General features: G+C 35.3%; 1 protein-coding gene across 1 annotated transcript in view; it reads left to right on the top strand.

The window, feature by feature from the left end:
* Positions 1 to 272: 272 nt before the first annotated feature.
* The window catches only part of LOC111920677 (exocyst complex component SEC3A), a 38,000-nt gene continuing 22,046 nt past the window's right edge, over positions 273 to 16,226 (top strand). The window contains exons 1-5 of the mRNA XM_052770536.1: positions 273 to 585; positions 1,346 to 1,416; positions 1,505 to 1,585; positions 1,667 to 1,734; positions 1,820 to 1,922. Of these exons, the coding sequence (XP_052626496.1) occupies positions 408 to 585; positions 1,346 to 1,416; positions 1,505 to 1,585; positions 1,667 to 1,734; positions 1,820 to 1,922 (501 nt within the window). The 5' untranslated portion in view covers positions 273 to 407. The remainder of the gene's footprint in view (positions 586 to 1,345; positions 1,417 to 1,504; positions 1,586 to 1,666; positions 1,735 to 1,819; positions 1,923 to 16,226) is intronic.

Raw genomic sequence — 16,226 nt, 5'->3', positions numbered from 1 at the left:
TAAAGAATTATGGTTCCTTTGATTTTGTCCAACAAACATACTTTTTATCGAATATCAAATTTCATTTGAAATCAATGTACCAAACAAGCTCTTGGTTTATGGTTTTATAAAAAAATAGAAGGACCAAAACTGAAGGTAGAGATTAGATTAGGGAACATTTTAGTAATTCACTTAAACTTAAATCGAAACCATCAACGAATACGTGCATGGAGTGACAAACAGTTGATGAGGGACAACTTGTATCCGTACATCTGTCGTATGATTCTTCTGATGTGAAGACGACGCTTCTAAACGGATCTCAATGTTTCCGATGAATTTGTCTTACGAATTTGATCTTTAGAGAAAAATCGACAGATTTGAACAAACTTTATGGTTTTTAGAGAGGAACAATAGACTTCTAGGCAGAAATGGCGAAATCAAGCGCCGATGACAAGGAGCTTCGGCGAGCCTGCGAATCCGCAATTGACACGAAACAGAGGATTATAATGTCGATTCGTGTTGCAAAAAGCAAGGGTGCATGGGGTAAAGGAAAAATAGGCAGCAAAGGCAGTCAGATGGCTAAACCTAGGGTTATTGCCATCTCTAGTAAGCTCTCCACCTCTTTCTTTCGGTTATCTACTATTTGAATTATAAACTGCGAACATTAATCATCAAAATCAATTTCATAGTGATAGATTTAGGGCCCTTAATGATTAACGCATTGGGGAACTCGGAAGCCCTTTATTGAACTAGAACAATTGTTTTCTTACCACGACTTATTATAATCTATACCTTTTGGGACCTTTTAGCTCTTGTAAACTTTGAATTTGGTTAAAGATGTTGATCAAACAATTCATGGTGATGTGCTCTATTAGATTGTTTCTTCTTTTGTCTTTAACTGAAGTTTTTAACCTGTAAAATAAGAGGAATCAATGAAGATGCACTGTTAACATTGATGTAGTAGTGATAAATGTTTTTGTCCTTAATGGAAAAAGGATTAAGGCAGTGAATCACGCAACAAAAGTGGAGGGAATAACTTACTTTTCTTTAGATTTTATATTTAAGGCTAAAGGGTGTTACATAATCTTAGAAAATAGAGTGATTCAAGATATGTTATGGAGTTTTGCAGAAATGGTGAATGGTTATTTGAAACTTTGAAACAGTTTAATGTAGTTAATGAACCTTTTGGGGAGAAAATGCACATAACATTAGGCATAGATCTATGTGATATAGAATATGATCATCGAAAGAAACAGAAACATAATGCATAAATGGAAGCTCCCCTATCATTTTTCAGCACTAAATACCTCTTACAAGAACAAAAGGTTGGCTAGAGTCTCCTGTAATTGTCCTTTTCTTTGTGCAGCAAAAGATAAAGGTGCAAAATCTAAGGCTTTTCTCCGTGTCTTTAAGTATACTAGTGGAGGAGCTCTTGAGGTATATACCAAAACTTCTATTAAATGTGAATCTCTTTGCTGATTGAGATTCATGATCTTTGAAATTATGCAAATCCCTAAATGTGTAGCAAGCAAAAATATACAAGTTGAAGCGTCTTGCGAAGATGGAGGTAGTAACTACTGATCCCAGTGGATGCACATTCATGCTGGTAACATCTAAGAAACTGAGTTTTCCATTCATCTTATTAAGGTTGCTATATAACTTGCTTCATGAATTAATTTGCCAATAGGGTTTTGATAATCTTAGAAACCAAAGAGTGGCTCCTATTCAGTGGACCATGCGCAATCTTGATGATAGGTACTTAAACCCATTTCCCTTTTACTTTTACCTTTAATACGATATACATGTTAGTCTGTAAATGTGTTGAATTTTTGATGCTTAGGAATCGTCTCTTGGTATGTATTCTTACTATCTGCAAAGATGCAATGGGTCATCTACCTAAAGTTGTGGGTATTGATATTGTGGAGTTGGCTCTTTGGGCCAAGGTACGTATGAGCTTTTTTAATCCCATTGTTTATGTAGAAACATAAGTCAATAGCTTTCCAAGGTATGTGTTTTTGCTGTCTTATTCTTATCTCCTCTTTAGTTTCATCTCGTATTGCTAGTATGTGCTTCTTGCCTTAATGCTTTATTTCCGATATCTACTTGCCCTTTTTGTATATCCATACAATATTTACTTGTTTACCTTTGCTCCATTCTAACGGTATCCGATGTTGCCCTCCCTCCTTGAGGTCGAGGGTTCAAGTCACGTTAGGGACATAGGTGGATTTAGGAGTAGCTTAAGGGTAGAGTAGATTTGCCGTTCTAAAAAAAATACTCACACCACTATTTATTTCTTCATTGTGGGCTCATGTTTTTCTTCTTATATCCAAGGTCGTTAATGGAAATTGCCTACCCTAGGATAGGGGTGCCTACATCCTACATCCCACCTCCCATTACCCTATTCTTGTGAGAATTGTGTAGTGTTCGTTGGTGTTAGAAAAAATAAAGGCAACAAACTTATCTTATAAACACCTATTTTTATTTATATTAACAACATTTACAAAGGTCTATAGCGCGCGCGCACACACACACACACACACACACACACATATATATATATATATATATATATATATATATATATATATGTATCAACTAATAACCGTTGTATCTTTTCAAGGTGATACTATGGTACTGACTACATTAACCACGGGATAACTAACTTAGCTACTCATCAAACTAGTACCCGAATGCCTAGTCTAGTTTATGATTAAACATTCTCCTTAAGCTGGAAATCTTTCTTTAATCGATTGAAATTACCAACTTGTAGAACCTTAGTGAAGGTATCTGCTATTTAACCTGTAAACATAGATTAAAATGCTAAAAATACTTAGTATTAGTTGATCATACAAAGAAGAATACACAATTGTATATAGAAAAGAGAATACGAGTATACGACTAGAACTAAACCGTACAAGTCCATTGTGCCTGACTACTCTATATACTTCAACACTCCCCCTCAAGCTGGAACATATATATATATATATATATATATATATATATATATATATATATATATATATATATATATATATATATATATAGATCAAGCCCATATTATTACATATGTAATTAACTCTACTTTTTGTGAACACATTAGCTAGCTGACCTGTCCTAACATGGAAGGTTGTAATCATTTCATCTTCTAAATTTTCTCAAGTGAAATGATAATACACTTTTATGTTCTTAGTTTTTTCATGAAATACCAGATAGTTGGCGATATGAATGGCGGCCTCGTTATCACACCATAAGTTCATTGGTTTTGATTGAGGAATCCCGATCTCATCAAATTGATTATGAAACCATACAAGTTCGTAAGTTGCTTGTGTCATATCTCCAAACTCGTATTGTGCATTCTAATGGGAAACTACATTTTGTTTCTTACTCTTCCACGAAACAGGATTACCTCCAACAAAGACACAATGCCCGATGGTAGTTAACTGCTTACTTGTGGGATCACCATTGTACTTGGCATTTGTAAACTCTTCTACCACATGATGACCATGATTCTTATACAAAATACCATGTCCAGAGTACCCTTTAGATATTTTAAGATGTGAGTGACAACATCACAATGTGTGGCACTTGTGATGGCATAAATTGACTAACACTCATCGAAAAAGCAATGTTCGACCGAGTAATTGTAAGATAATTTAACTTCCCAAAAATTCTTCGGTATTTTTGTGGGTTCTCATTTGGATATCCGTCATCTAGATTTCAGTTTCACATTTGGTGTCATGGGAGAATCACAAGGCTTTGCATCAATTAAGCTAAAGTTATTCAATACATCTAAAAAATATGTTCGTTGAGAAGGACAAATTCATTTTTGAGTACGAGATATCTCAATCCCTAAAAAATACTTCAAAGGTCCCCTAGGATCTTTGTTTGAAACACAAATCTAATGCACTCTTTCAACTTCTTAATCCCAATGTTATTACTCCTTGTAATCTCTAGTGTTATAACTCTTAGTAATCACTATATCATTGACATATACATCAAATAAAATGCAAACAAGAGGTGGATGAAGCAAAGAAAACCGAATAATCATATGAGCTTCTTTGTAATCCAAACTTAGTCACCAAAGTATTAATTAAATCATCCAAACCAAGCATGAGGAGATTTTTTTGAATCATACAAAGATTTTTTTAGTCTAGACTTTACCACACCACCCGAGCAACAAACCCAACAATCCCAGGTGGTTGCTCCATGTAATTTACTCTATAAGTCTGATAATAACCTTCGGCAAATCGTGTGAACGAGCCATTAATCAATATGCCATTATAACTAAGGGCATTCATTTCTTCAATCATACTAGCACACCATCTAGTATGGGCCAAAGCTTCACTATAATTTTCGGGATCAATATAGAGTCTAATATTGCCACTAATGAACGAGAAGAATCAAAGATATAGAAAGATTATCATAAGAAAATTATGACACAACACGGTTAGTGCATGAATACTTACCTTTCTGAAGAGCTATAAAAATATCAAGATCTGAAATTTCTGTAGATGAAGTTGCCAAGTTAGGGCTCAATCATTTGTTGTATTAGAATCATCATTAGTTGAACCTACAAACAAAGGTAGTACTACATCAGCAATTGACGTAGGCCATCGTTGCCTACTATATACTTGAATCAATGGTGTCCTTGCAGACTCCGATGACATCTTAGAGTTAGATGGTATGGAAAACTCTACAATCAAGTCAGGATTAGGTATAGTATATACCAACAAATCATCATTGTATCCTTGATTATGGGAGGTGGTCATCGGAACGAAAGGTATTTTCTCCAAAAAAGTGACATCTCATGAAATAATGTATCTTTCGAGTATAGGAGAAAAGCACCTATAATATTTATGAAAATAAGTATATCCATGGAAAACATTCGTGAGGGACTTAGGGTTGTTTGCTTTAAAAATTTTGAATAGACTTTAATGCATTTGAATTTAAAATGCTATAAAATACATTGTTTGGTTTAAAATTAGATAGAATTACAAAATCCTTAAGGATAAAAAATGTTTTATGATCTGCATTCTCCATCTCTTTCACCGACATAAACAATTCATCATCACAAGATCCATCTCCGTTCTCTCTGCATTCATCAGAATTAATTCAACTTTCTCTTGCCCTTTCATAGAGATGCATTAAACATCGTTACCGTGCTTCTCAACAGGAAGTGTACGATTATCAACCGAGAATAAAGTGGGATAATTAATTCAAAGACTGATGTTCTTGATGTTAGGATAGGAATTAGAATTGCTAGGTCTATCAACAGAAGATGTAGAATGGATTGGTTTATATGATTATCAATACCATCTTGACCTAATCTAGATAGGTGTATGTACTCACACCGATTCAACCCTCTTAGAAACCCTTCACCAAAAATTGCAAATCAAAGATGTCTCTTCGGTTTCAAGGAATTAATTTTATGCTGATATCTGTACACATTTTAGATAGTTTGTTGACACAACCAAAATTGGGTGGTGTCCTCGTAGTCATCATCGAGAAAAAGTCAAGGCTAGATCCTCAATAGTGCAACTTTGGCATTGTGTTCAAACTACTAGATATGTATGATTATCGTTCCTTACTTATACCTACTTTAGATTGATTTATTATTGGATCTGCTTTATATTGGTGCAATTTGGTATCTCGCAGGTCTACGGCAAATAAGTCTAAGTCTTGTTTGTTCTTTGGTATTGATAATCATATTACAAACTACACACTTCAATAATGCATTGTGTTTTTTTTTTCATTTTATTTATGCATGTGGAAAGATTAGTGGAAGCAAATGATCAAGAACTCACGTGCTATGCCCTAAACTAAGATTTTAATTATTAGTGGAAGCAAACAATCAAGAACTCATGTGTGATGCCCTAAACTAAGATTTTAAAATGATTTTAAATATTGTTTATAAAATATAAGTATTATTTTGTAAATTATATATTATTAATAGAAAACAAATAGAAAACAAATTTTTATAAGAAAATTAGATAAGGGCACGCATGCCATTTAGCATAAACACATTCCAAATTATATTTGGAAAAATATTCATAAATGATCTCTATGGTTTTCAAGAATGTCAAGTTTAGTGCCTAATTTTTTTTTTCGTTTCATGGAAGGTCCCTGTGGTTTCAATTTCTATTGTGGTTGGTCCCTCACTCTTGAATGACTTTTATATCTTTTTCTTTATATTTTATCCTCATTTACATGTTTTTAATATATAAATAATTACATATTAAAATTAAAAACCAGTTGGACCCACCACCACCATTTTTTTCTCTCAAACATCAACCCCTCCATTTTTTCATACTCTTCCACTGTGTACCAGCATAGATCGTAGCCACCCAAAATCTTCCAGCAACCACCCTTGCCGACCACCTATAATTCCACCACCCACCACACCGGGATACTTGCAAAAACCCATGCCCCATAATATATTTCTTGCTCCTTATGTGTGTTTTTTGGTTGTGTAATATGTCTCTTGCTCCTTATGTATGTTTTTTGGTTGTAATTATAGACAACTCTAAGAATTCGATTTTGACACAACATCGGAATCACTTCATTTCCTTACTAATATTCCTCTTTGTTGACTCCATCATCGTCTCATGACTTTCCACACACACCTATGAATTGGCCATTAGCAATCAGCCACCACTGCCAAAACGCCTTACCAACCACCCCATCAGATCGCAATCCTCCAACATATCAAAACTGGGATTTTCTTCTCGATCTTAACCATAATTGTCTCAACCCTAGTCAAATCCTAGAGAACCAAAATCACAACAAACAATGGACTAAACTCACAACAAAAAAACATTTTTGTGGGGATTTTTTGGCAAAAAGGCAAGGAAGAGGGTGGGTCGTCGGCTAGGGATGATAAGAGGTCCAAACCTGACCCGGATAGACCTGAACCCGGAAAATGGTTAACAAGATTTTGTAGGACCGGAAACCGGACCGGTATATGGGAACCAGTTCCGGGAAAAGAGAGTCTAGAACCAGAAAACACGGAAACATAAAAGTGGGTCTAGAACCGAAAAACATGAAAACCTAGGAAATTTTTTTTTTTTTTGGTAACTACTTAGGGCTTGTTTGGCACGGAACTTTTGAAAGCATTTGGGAGCTTCTAGCTTTTAGCTTTTGACAAAACATTATAGTTTAAACAAAAAACTTCGTTTGGTAGTACGAGCGTTTAGCTTTTAATTTAAACAAAAGACTTCAATTCTAAAAGCTACTTCATGTAGCGTTTAACAAAAAGCTACTAAGCTTTTGAAATCAATTTCCATAATTATCCTTAAAATATATATATATATATATATATATATATATATATATATATATATATATATATTTAATCAATTATCCTTTTATGTAATTTTATATATTTCAAAAGTTTCCAACTACTATTGTCAAACACTCATATAACAAATAAAAGTTACAGCTTCCTACTACCAGCTATTAGCTACCCGCTACCAGTTAACAACTACTTATGTCAAACACGCCCTTAGTGGGTTGAACTTTGAAAATTTTCAGCTTTGATATCTCGACATTGATAAACTGTAAGTCATTGAATATCAAAAAAAAAATGACAAAATTATAGTCTAAAATCATGTACAAACTCTAAACTATACGTTGGAAAAAGCCTCATGATAATCAGACTTCAAACGAATTAGATATCCCGACTTTAAGAGACTGTAAGTCAATGAATATGAAATCAAAAATGATGAAATTATAGTCTAAAATCATGTACAAACTATAAATTACACTTTGAAAAAGACCTTCTACCAATTCGATTCCAAACGAATGAGATATGCATGTTTTAAACTTTTCACAGAAACCGGTTCTAGACCCTAAAGCTGGTTTCGGTTCCTAACACTGGTTCCAGTTTTTAAACCCAGTTTAGCCGGACCCGAAGGACTCGAAACCCGAATAAAGACATTCTTTAAACCTAAAAACTGGACCGGTTCTACATATACCGGTTCCGGTCTGGTTTTTTGTTTTAAATCTCATCACTAACATTAATCGATAGAAGGGTGAGAAGGGAAAGATAAAGCCGATGGGAAGATAAAGCTGATAGGGGTGGGGGTTGTGAAAAAAAGGGTGGGAGTTTCAATTAAAATGGGTTATTTTAATTGATTAAAATTAAAATATAGAAAACCAAAACTAATAAAATATTTATTTAGGGGTAAAATAGTAGTTTTAGATTAAATTTGCAATAAAATGAAACCATAGGGACCATCTATGCAAAACTTAAACCACTTGGACCTTTCACGAGACTGAAAAAAAAAAGTTAGAGACTAAACTTGATATTCTAGGAAACCAATGAGACCAAATACAAATTAACTATTCGGAATATTGATCGGTTGTTTTCTCTTTCCACCTCCATTGTTTATAGTGTCTTTCCAAATCTTTCGCGATGTCATCATCTTTCAAAACTTCATCAATGTTGTCCACAACTGACTTTCTTGATTTTCGTACCCAATCTTGGATGCAAACCAAAGCTTCTAGTATCTTTGCAGATAAATTTGTTCGATATGGATCTAGTATCCGCCCACTTGTACTAAACACCACCTCGGACACCATGGTAGAAATTCGGGTAACCCAAGAGGTGATCAATTAAGTGACTATTTGATTTCCGGGTCGATCCTTTTGGCCCGATTAAACTATTATTCAGGTAACTCGGACCGAACAACCTGATAACCAACCGAATAAGCCTAAAATACATACCCGAGAACCGACTCGTATGACTTATTTGGTCCTAATTTGGTTTGGGTCAGTTCGGGTTTTCGGTTCAAATGCTCATCCCTACCCCTGAGTCATGTCTTTTATTTATTTCCCTCTTGAGATTTTTGTTTAGTAGCTAAGAATTAATTTGTATAAAGAACTTTGTTCTTCTTGGAGAGTATGTTCCGCTCGAATGAATGGGAAAACCCTAATCTATCGTATCGGTTCACCGTTTCATTATCAGTTTTTATTCAAGAATGGACCATGGTCTATCATTTTAGATCACACATTTGAAATAATAGTGTTCTAACTAGTTTAAGAATGTGGTAATTTTTTCGTTCTATGACTCCATTTTTGGGTAGGTGTATCAACACTAAAAGATTCATTAAGAATACCTTATTGAAGCATGTAAGACCGAAAGGTTTCATACACATATTCTTTTACACTATCACTATGCAAAGTTTCCACACATAATAAATTGTGTTTTAATCTCAGAAACAAATTAACTAAAATGGGTGACTACCTTAGAGTGATTTTCATCGGATATAGCTAATTAACACGAGAATAATCATCCACAAAATTCACAAAATACTTGAAATCGGTTTTAAAAGTAAAAGGACAAGGACACCGTACATCAAAGTGAAACAGATCAAATAGGGATGCAACTCATTTAACTCTAGGGCTCAACTAAACACATTGATACTTAACAAACTGACATGACTCACAATTTAGGGATGACGGATGTCTAAATTGGGGATATAATTTCTTTCTAACTTTGAAGAGGTGGGTGACCTAAAAGACAATGTAATGTAAACAGAGATAACGACATCAGTCCTACTAGGGATTTCGGCACCTCGGGTTCAAATACATAACTTCCACTAGATTCTCGTGCTCTACTAATTATTTGCTTTGTTGAAGGATCTTGAAAAACACAATAATTAGGAAAAATGTGACACTATAATTCAACCGACAAGTAATTTTATTGACTTATAGAAAATTAAACGAGAAATAGGGGTCGCCAAAAGTCTAAGACTCGAAAAGTTTATTCCATAATCAATGAACCGATCCTAAAGTCCAATAAATTGTGTTCAACAACTAATCCTACTACAAAATAAAAGGATAACTACTAATAAAAGATAACTATTATGTCACAACTAGCATTTTTGCTAGGAAATTCTACTTTCATATAATCATTCAACCAATATAATGATTGGTACTCTAAACAAATATCATAGTATATACCCCTTCAAATATATCTCTCATGTTCAACAAAGAGTTTGAAACTATAAAAATCCCGATTCAAGTTCCTTATGAACTAGGATTCTCTTATTGGGCCTAAGGGACCAATAAATTATCAATTTATCAATCTATAACATTTTGGGCCATTCGGGCCTAAAATGATCCATCTTATTTCTAATGGGCCTTATTGGGCCATAACTAATCCAATTAACTCTAATAAGCCATAAATGCATTCTATTATGCCATCTTGGACCGTGGACTTTCATAAAGGCCCAATGGGCCGAAAATATTGTTAGACTTCTTAAAAAATTCCAACAAGGCCAAGGTTGAGCCCAAACCATTTCATTCTTATTCCCTTGGCCCAAATCTCGGCCCAATAGAGATAATTATGCATATTAGACAAAAAAAGAAATGAAGAAATATCCAACAAATGACACCTAACTTTTATATGATGGATATCCATGCAAGAATGCATGTATCCATGCACCTATCACACCACCATAATTCACTCTATGTCTCTCACTATCTCACTCTAATTCTCGGCCACACCCTCATTTCTCCAACCTCCCTCTCTCTTCAAACTCAACAATACTTCTCTAGATCATCTAACACTCCTCCATCCACTCTCCTCAAGAAAACCGTGAGTATAAGGAAGATCTTCAAGAGAATCACTTCAAGCTTCATTTTGTGGTAAGATCTTGCAAATCCAAGTGTCATACTTCATCTTTAAACTCATTTAATCCTCTTACACCCATGTGTTCGTGAATCATACTCTTATAGCACCTTAGAGCTCGAAAATCATCTCCATAACACATCTAGGGCCGAGATCTCTTCACATCTTCATCAAAACCGACTTCCAAACCCCAAGGTGAGCTTCATACCCCTCTTTTTCGGTTTTTATGAGTTTTTGTGGGGGAGAAAACAAGCAAATGTGTAGATCTATGAGTAAATGTATGCCTTGTGTGATTTTTATGCTTGTATGTATGATTTTATGTGTTTTATGATGAATATGTTAGCCAAAAAGTACCTAAAAACTGAGATCTACAACATGAGGAATGAAATAAACATAACTTATACCATTTTACACTAATCAAGTCTAGAAAAATAGTTTATTTGGTTAGGATGAACATTTTTGGACATAAAACCCATTTTTGGGCTCAAATTGTCAAAAATACAAAACTAAGGGCCCAAAACGACAAATGATAATTTTTGGAGGTTGAAAAGGGTCCAAACAGTTTCTAATATAATTTTTCTGAATATCAACACTTTTGAGGGGCTTAAAATGTAAATTTTGAACATAATGGGCTAAATTGGGCTTTTCGGCCCAATAAGCCCCAAATTGCGAGATTTTTGAAATTGAGGGCTGAAAATGCAATTTTCTGTAAAACAGGGGATTACAAGTGTATTAAAACTATTTCAAAGGTCAAAAATGTTTTTCAAAGTCAAAAGGGATCAAAAATGCAAAAATTTTCCATTTTGGGCCAAAACTGTAAAGTTTGCGAAAATGGGGGTTCCAATCGAGAAAACTTCATTTTTGAAGGACTTAAGCTGTTTATCAAGTAAATCTGGGCTGAAAATGTCTTTTCAATAAGTTTTGATACTAAAGTGTCAAGAAAAATGGTTTAAGGACTAAAATGGAAATTCTTTTATATAAAGGATTAAAAGTGTAAATTTTATCCAAGAAGGGTCATAAAAAGGTAAACTCTTATTTTTAAACAAATAAATCCCTTAAGATAAAATATGAGCACCACGACTATCGACGAAACGTAATAACAAATACACTTTCAACACCAATATTGTTACCAAACGAATTGATTCGGTCTCGAATCAATAACGAATCAAAAATCAATAAACAATAGTATTTCAATAAACACGCGAAATTTACGAGAAGTCAATATTCAATCTTTGGGCTTGAAAGTTTCAAATCGTGCTTGTTGGGCCTAGCTAGCCCAATAACATGATCTTTAGGCCCGAAAGGAACGCGCTTACATGTTATTGGGCCTTCTATGACCTAATTCCATGTAAAAGGACTTTCAATAGCTTTATTGTGCTGTTGGGCCCCAAGGGTCCATTGGTACCGCTAGCAAAGTCGAGAAGTCAAATGCGAGTCGGGCCAAGTGCCTTTCGCATTCCCGATAGCCTTGAACGACTTATGGAAATAACGGGGGCTTCGTACCCTCCTTTCTCCTCGGTTGTGGGGCTATGAGAAGTCAGGGTGGTTGGATTAAGTGAGTAGTACGGACGACGCCTAAGGGATCGTTTGTATTTGGTAGTTATAAACTAGTCATTTTCATTAATGCGTGATTATAACGACTCACAACCCATAATTAATCCAATATCACCTGGAAATATCGAGTAGACAAATTCGTGGCGTAAATCAAGAGAAGTCAGGGTGGTTGGTATAAGTGAGTAGTACGGACGACGCCTAAGGGATCGTTTGTATTTGGTAGTTATAAACTAGTCATTTTCATTAATGCGTGATTATAACGACTCACAACCCATAATTAATCCAATGTCACCTGGAATTATCGAAAACAATCGTCGTATCGGTACAACAATAAATAAGACACGAAATTTTATGTATGAGGAAAACATCGGGTTTCCCGGGAAGTTCAACACTTTTATCTATGTGATGTATACAAAGTTCAACAATTATACACGTTTACAAGAATCGACAAGCATACTTACGGATCTTCACACTTTTTATAAACAATACTCTTTTCAGAAAATATCGGATTTTCTGGTGGTTTTCAAAGTTATACAAATCATTTTCACAAACATGCTTATGAACGCACCAACATTTTTATGTTGACCGTTTTCAAAATAACTTGTATTCTCAAGTAACAGGTAAACTGAAGAATAAGTACCAAGTAATGTCATGGTGTTTTGCTTAGATTTACTATCGAATGGTTTATGTTATGAAATTGTAACGTCTAAAACAATGTACTGAATGTAAACGATTTCAGTTGTAATATTTCAATGCATGGTGATGAATTATGTTATGATTCATGTATATTCATTGTGATGGTATTCAATTTGAGTCACAAGAGCCCTCGGACGTTTCCGCCGTCCGGTTCGGGGGTGTGACATATTAATTTAAATAAAGATGGAACTAAATAAATGATAAAAAGATAATTACTAATTAGCCGATAACTCAACCAAATCGGCGAGTCGTATCAGTACCTTTTCAAGGTGATGGTTAGGGAGTAACTACCTTAACCATTAATGAATTCAGTGACTACTGTAGAACACGGAAGAGATGGAGAGAATACTCACGTATCTTTTATTCATCATTGTAACAACTTAATTGAACCACTGAAAGAAAGAAAAATATATATAGAAAAAAAAGGGGCCGGCCCTAACCCTAAAACACCAGAATTACACCATTACCCCTCCAGATTAAATAAAGAAATAAATGAGAAAAAATAACTAAATCTTCACTCCCCCTCAAGTTGGATATGGATATCAATCATATCCAACTTGCTCTTCATATTTTCGAATTTATTCTTTGGAAGGGCCTTTGTGAGAATATCAGCAATTTGGAAGTCTAATGGAACATAGGACAACTCTAGAATTCCAGATTCTAATTTTTCTTTAATGAAATGACGATCAATCTCTACATGTTTTGTGCGATCATGATGAACAGGGTTTCTTGCAATTTCAATTGAAGCTTTATTGTCACAGAATAGAGTCATTTTCTTAAGACTCTCAAGTTTTAGTTCTTTCAACATTCTTTTTAACCATATTCCTTCACAGATTCCTTGACACATTGCTCGGAATTCAACCTCAGCACTGCTTCTAGCCACCACAGACTGCTTCTTACTTCTCCAAGTCACCAGATTGCCCCACACAAACGTGCAATAGCCTGAAGTTGATCGTCCATCTACACAAAATCCTCCCCAATCAGCATCTGTATAAATGTTTACTCCCCTCTCACTGGTCTTTTTAAACAATAATCCATATCCAGGATTTTTTTTCAAGTAGTGGAGAATCTGAAAAACAGCTTTCACGTGCCTTGTTGTAGGGGCATTCATGAACCTGCTTACCATACCTACAGCAAACCCGATGTCCGGTCTTGTGTGTGCAAGATAGATTAATTTCCCCACTAGTCTTTGGTATCTTCCTTTGTCTACCTGTTCATCTTCGCTTTCTGTTCGGAATTTAATTCCCGGTTCCATTGGTACACCTGCTGGTTTGCACCCCAATAAACCAGTTTCTTTCAAGAGATCGAGAGTGTACTTTCTTTGGGATACAGAAATGCCCTTTCTTGATCTTGCAATTTCCATACCAAGAAAGTATTTAAGTTGTCCAAGATCTTTTATTTCAAATTCTCTTCCTAATATGAGTTTCAGTTCCTTAATTTCCTCTGAGTAGTCTCCAGTTATAATGATATCATCTACGTAGACAATCATTATTGCAACCCGTCCATCACGGGAGTGTTTGGTGAACATCGTATGATCAGTTTGCCCCTGAATGAATCCATATCGTTTCACCACTTGGGTTGTAACAACCCGTTATCCCGGGCATTATAAACCGAGTCTTGTAACCCCTTTTGAATGTAATGGGAATATCATCGATAAATGAATTGTTCAAAAGCTCTGATTTGGAGTACGCTATGTAGTAGATATCGTCTTAAAGGTTCCAAATAAATAAAGAAACACTAAAATCCGAGTTATGGCGAAGAAGCTATGACCATTCTAAGATTTCTGCCAAAACCGACAACACCGATCAAACGAAAAACGCAAAGTTTCAATACGATAACATTTAGCCTTAGGTATCTAAATGAAAGTCATAGATAACATTAAACCGTGAGCATACACAAAAAGAACGTCCAAATCTGACTTCGCATGAGGAAGTTATGATTTTTCAAAGAAATTCCTTAAAAACGATTAGTTATAAAATAAATAATAAAAATAATTTTGGAATTTGCCAACGGAGTCTAAACGAAAGTTGTAGATCGTAGTCTCACCTACGCGTGGATATAAAGACCATCGAAAACGGAGTTCGTATGAAGAAGATATGGATTTTTGAAGTTTATTAAATAAATTAATTAATTATTTAATTCAAAATTCGGATATTATCCGAAGAGGAGTCAGCGTCCTTCTCCGAAGTACGCGCTGCGTACTCCTGTACGCCCCGCGTAACCGAGAGGATTGGCCTCGGATCGTCCACGTCGCCATATCCGAGGAAACCGACCCGTCCGACCCGTCCGATCCGACGTCCCATCCGACCCGGCGTCCCATCCGACCCACCTCCCCAGCAACCCGTCCCATCCGACCCGATAACCCAAGAACCCGTCCCATCCGAACCGAGGCAGTCGAGGCTTCGGTCATGCATGACGTACGCGTACGCAGCGCGTACGAGCGTACGCCCCGCGTACCGAGGCAGACTTGCCTTCCTATAAATAGAATGCGAGGGTTTCCAAAGAAAGGGTTCATTTCTCTTCTCTCTCTCTCAGCATTTCCTCGTTTTCCGTGTCCGTTCAAACCCGAAGCTCTGGTCTTTTTGGCTCAAGTCCCGAAGGCCGATTCTACTCCCGAGATTCCCGAGGATCCCAAGAAAAATCAGTTTCCCGAGACGAAACTCTGCTCGGTTTTCCACCTCACAATCTTCAAACTATCAGGTGAGTTCATACCCCTACATTTTCATGTTTTCTTCAAGTTTTAAGGGGGGAATACAAGTTAGAACACTAAACATAACTTAAATTTAAATGACAGCTTTCTACAGAAAAGTTGACTCCTGTTCACGGACTGTTTTGACCATCTTAAACTTAATATATTTCAAAACTGTACAATATGCAAATAGTTCAAGTTTATACCTTTCTAAGGACTACTCGCACGCGTTCATACGATTTTTCTACAATTTATGGCGATTTTTATAAAACTGCCTGTCATTTCAGAAGTGATTTCGGACCAGTCTGTGAAGATGTTCATTTTCACACTAGTTTGAGACCACTAAAAATCATAATAAAAATTGGGAACAAAGTACACTCATTTTATAAACTCTCAGATATGACGGATTCAGTTTTTGACTTACGATGATTTTTCTATGAATTTTCTAAAAACAGGGACAGTAAAGGGTAAAACTGTCAAAAGTGTTTATAGATTTATTAACACCTTCTAACATTTTTAAGCAATGTTTATACATTAAGGAAGTTAAAACACAATCATTTAAATATGTTTAATTACCATTTTTACAAAAGTGATAAGTACAAAAAGGTCTTTAGTATCAAACTTAAGGATTATTTCATGCAAAGTTTCTAATAAAAACTTAAGAATATGAACAAC

The sequence above is a fragment of the Lactuca sativa genome, chromosome 4 (assembly GCF_002870075.4).
Source record: "Lactuca sativa cultivar Salinas chromosome 4, Lsat_Salinas_v11, whole genome shotgun sequence".
In the NCBI taxonomy this organism is placed as follows: Eukaryota; Viridiplantae; Streptophyta; class Magnoliopsida; order Asterales; family Asteraceae; genus Lactuca; species Lactuca sativa.
Note: the sequence above shows the minus strand (reverse complement) of the source record. Positions and strands in the feature narration are given on the sequence as shown.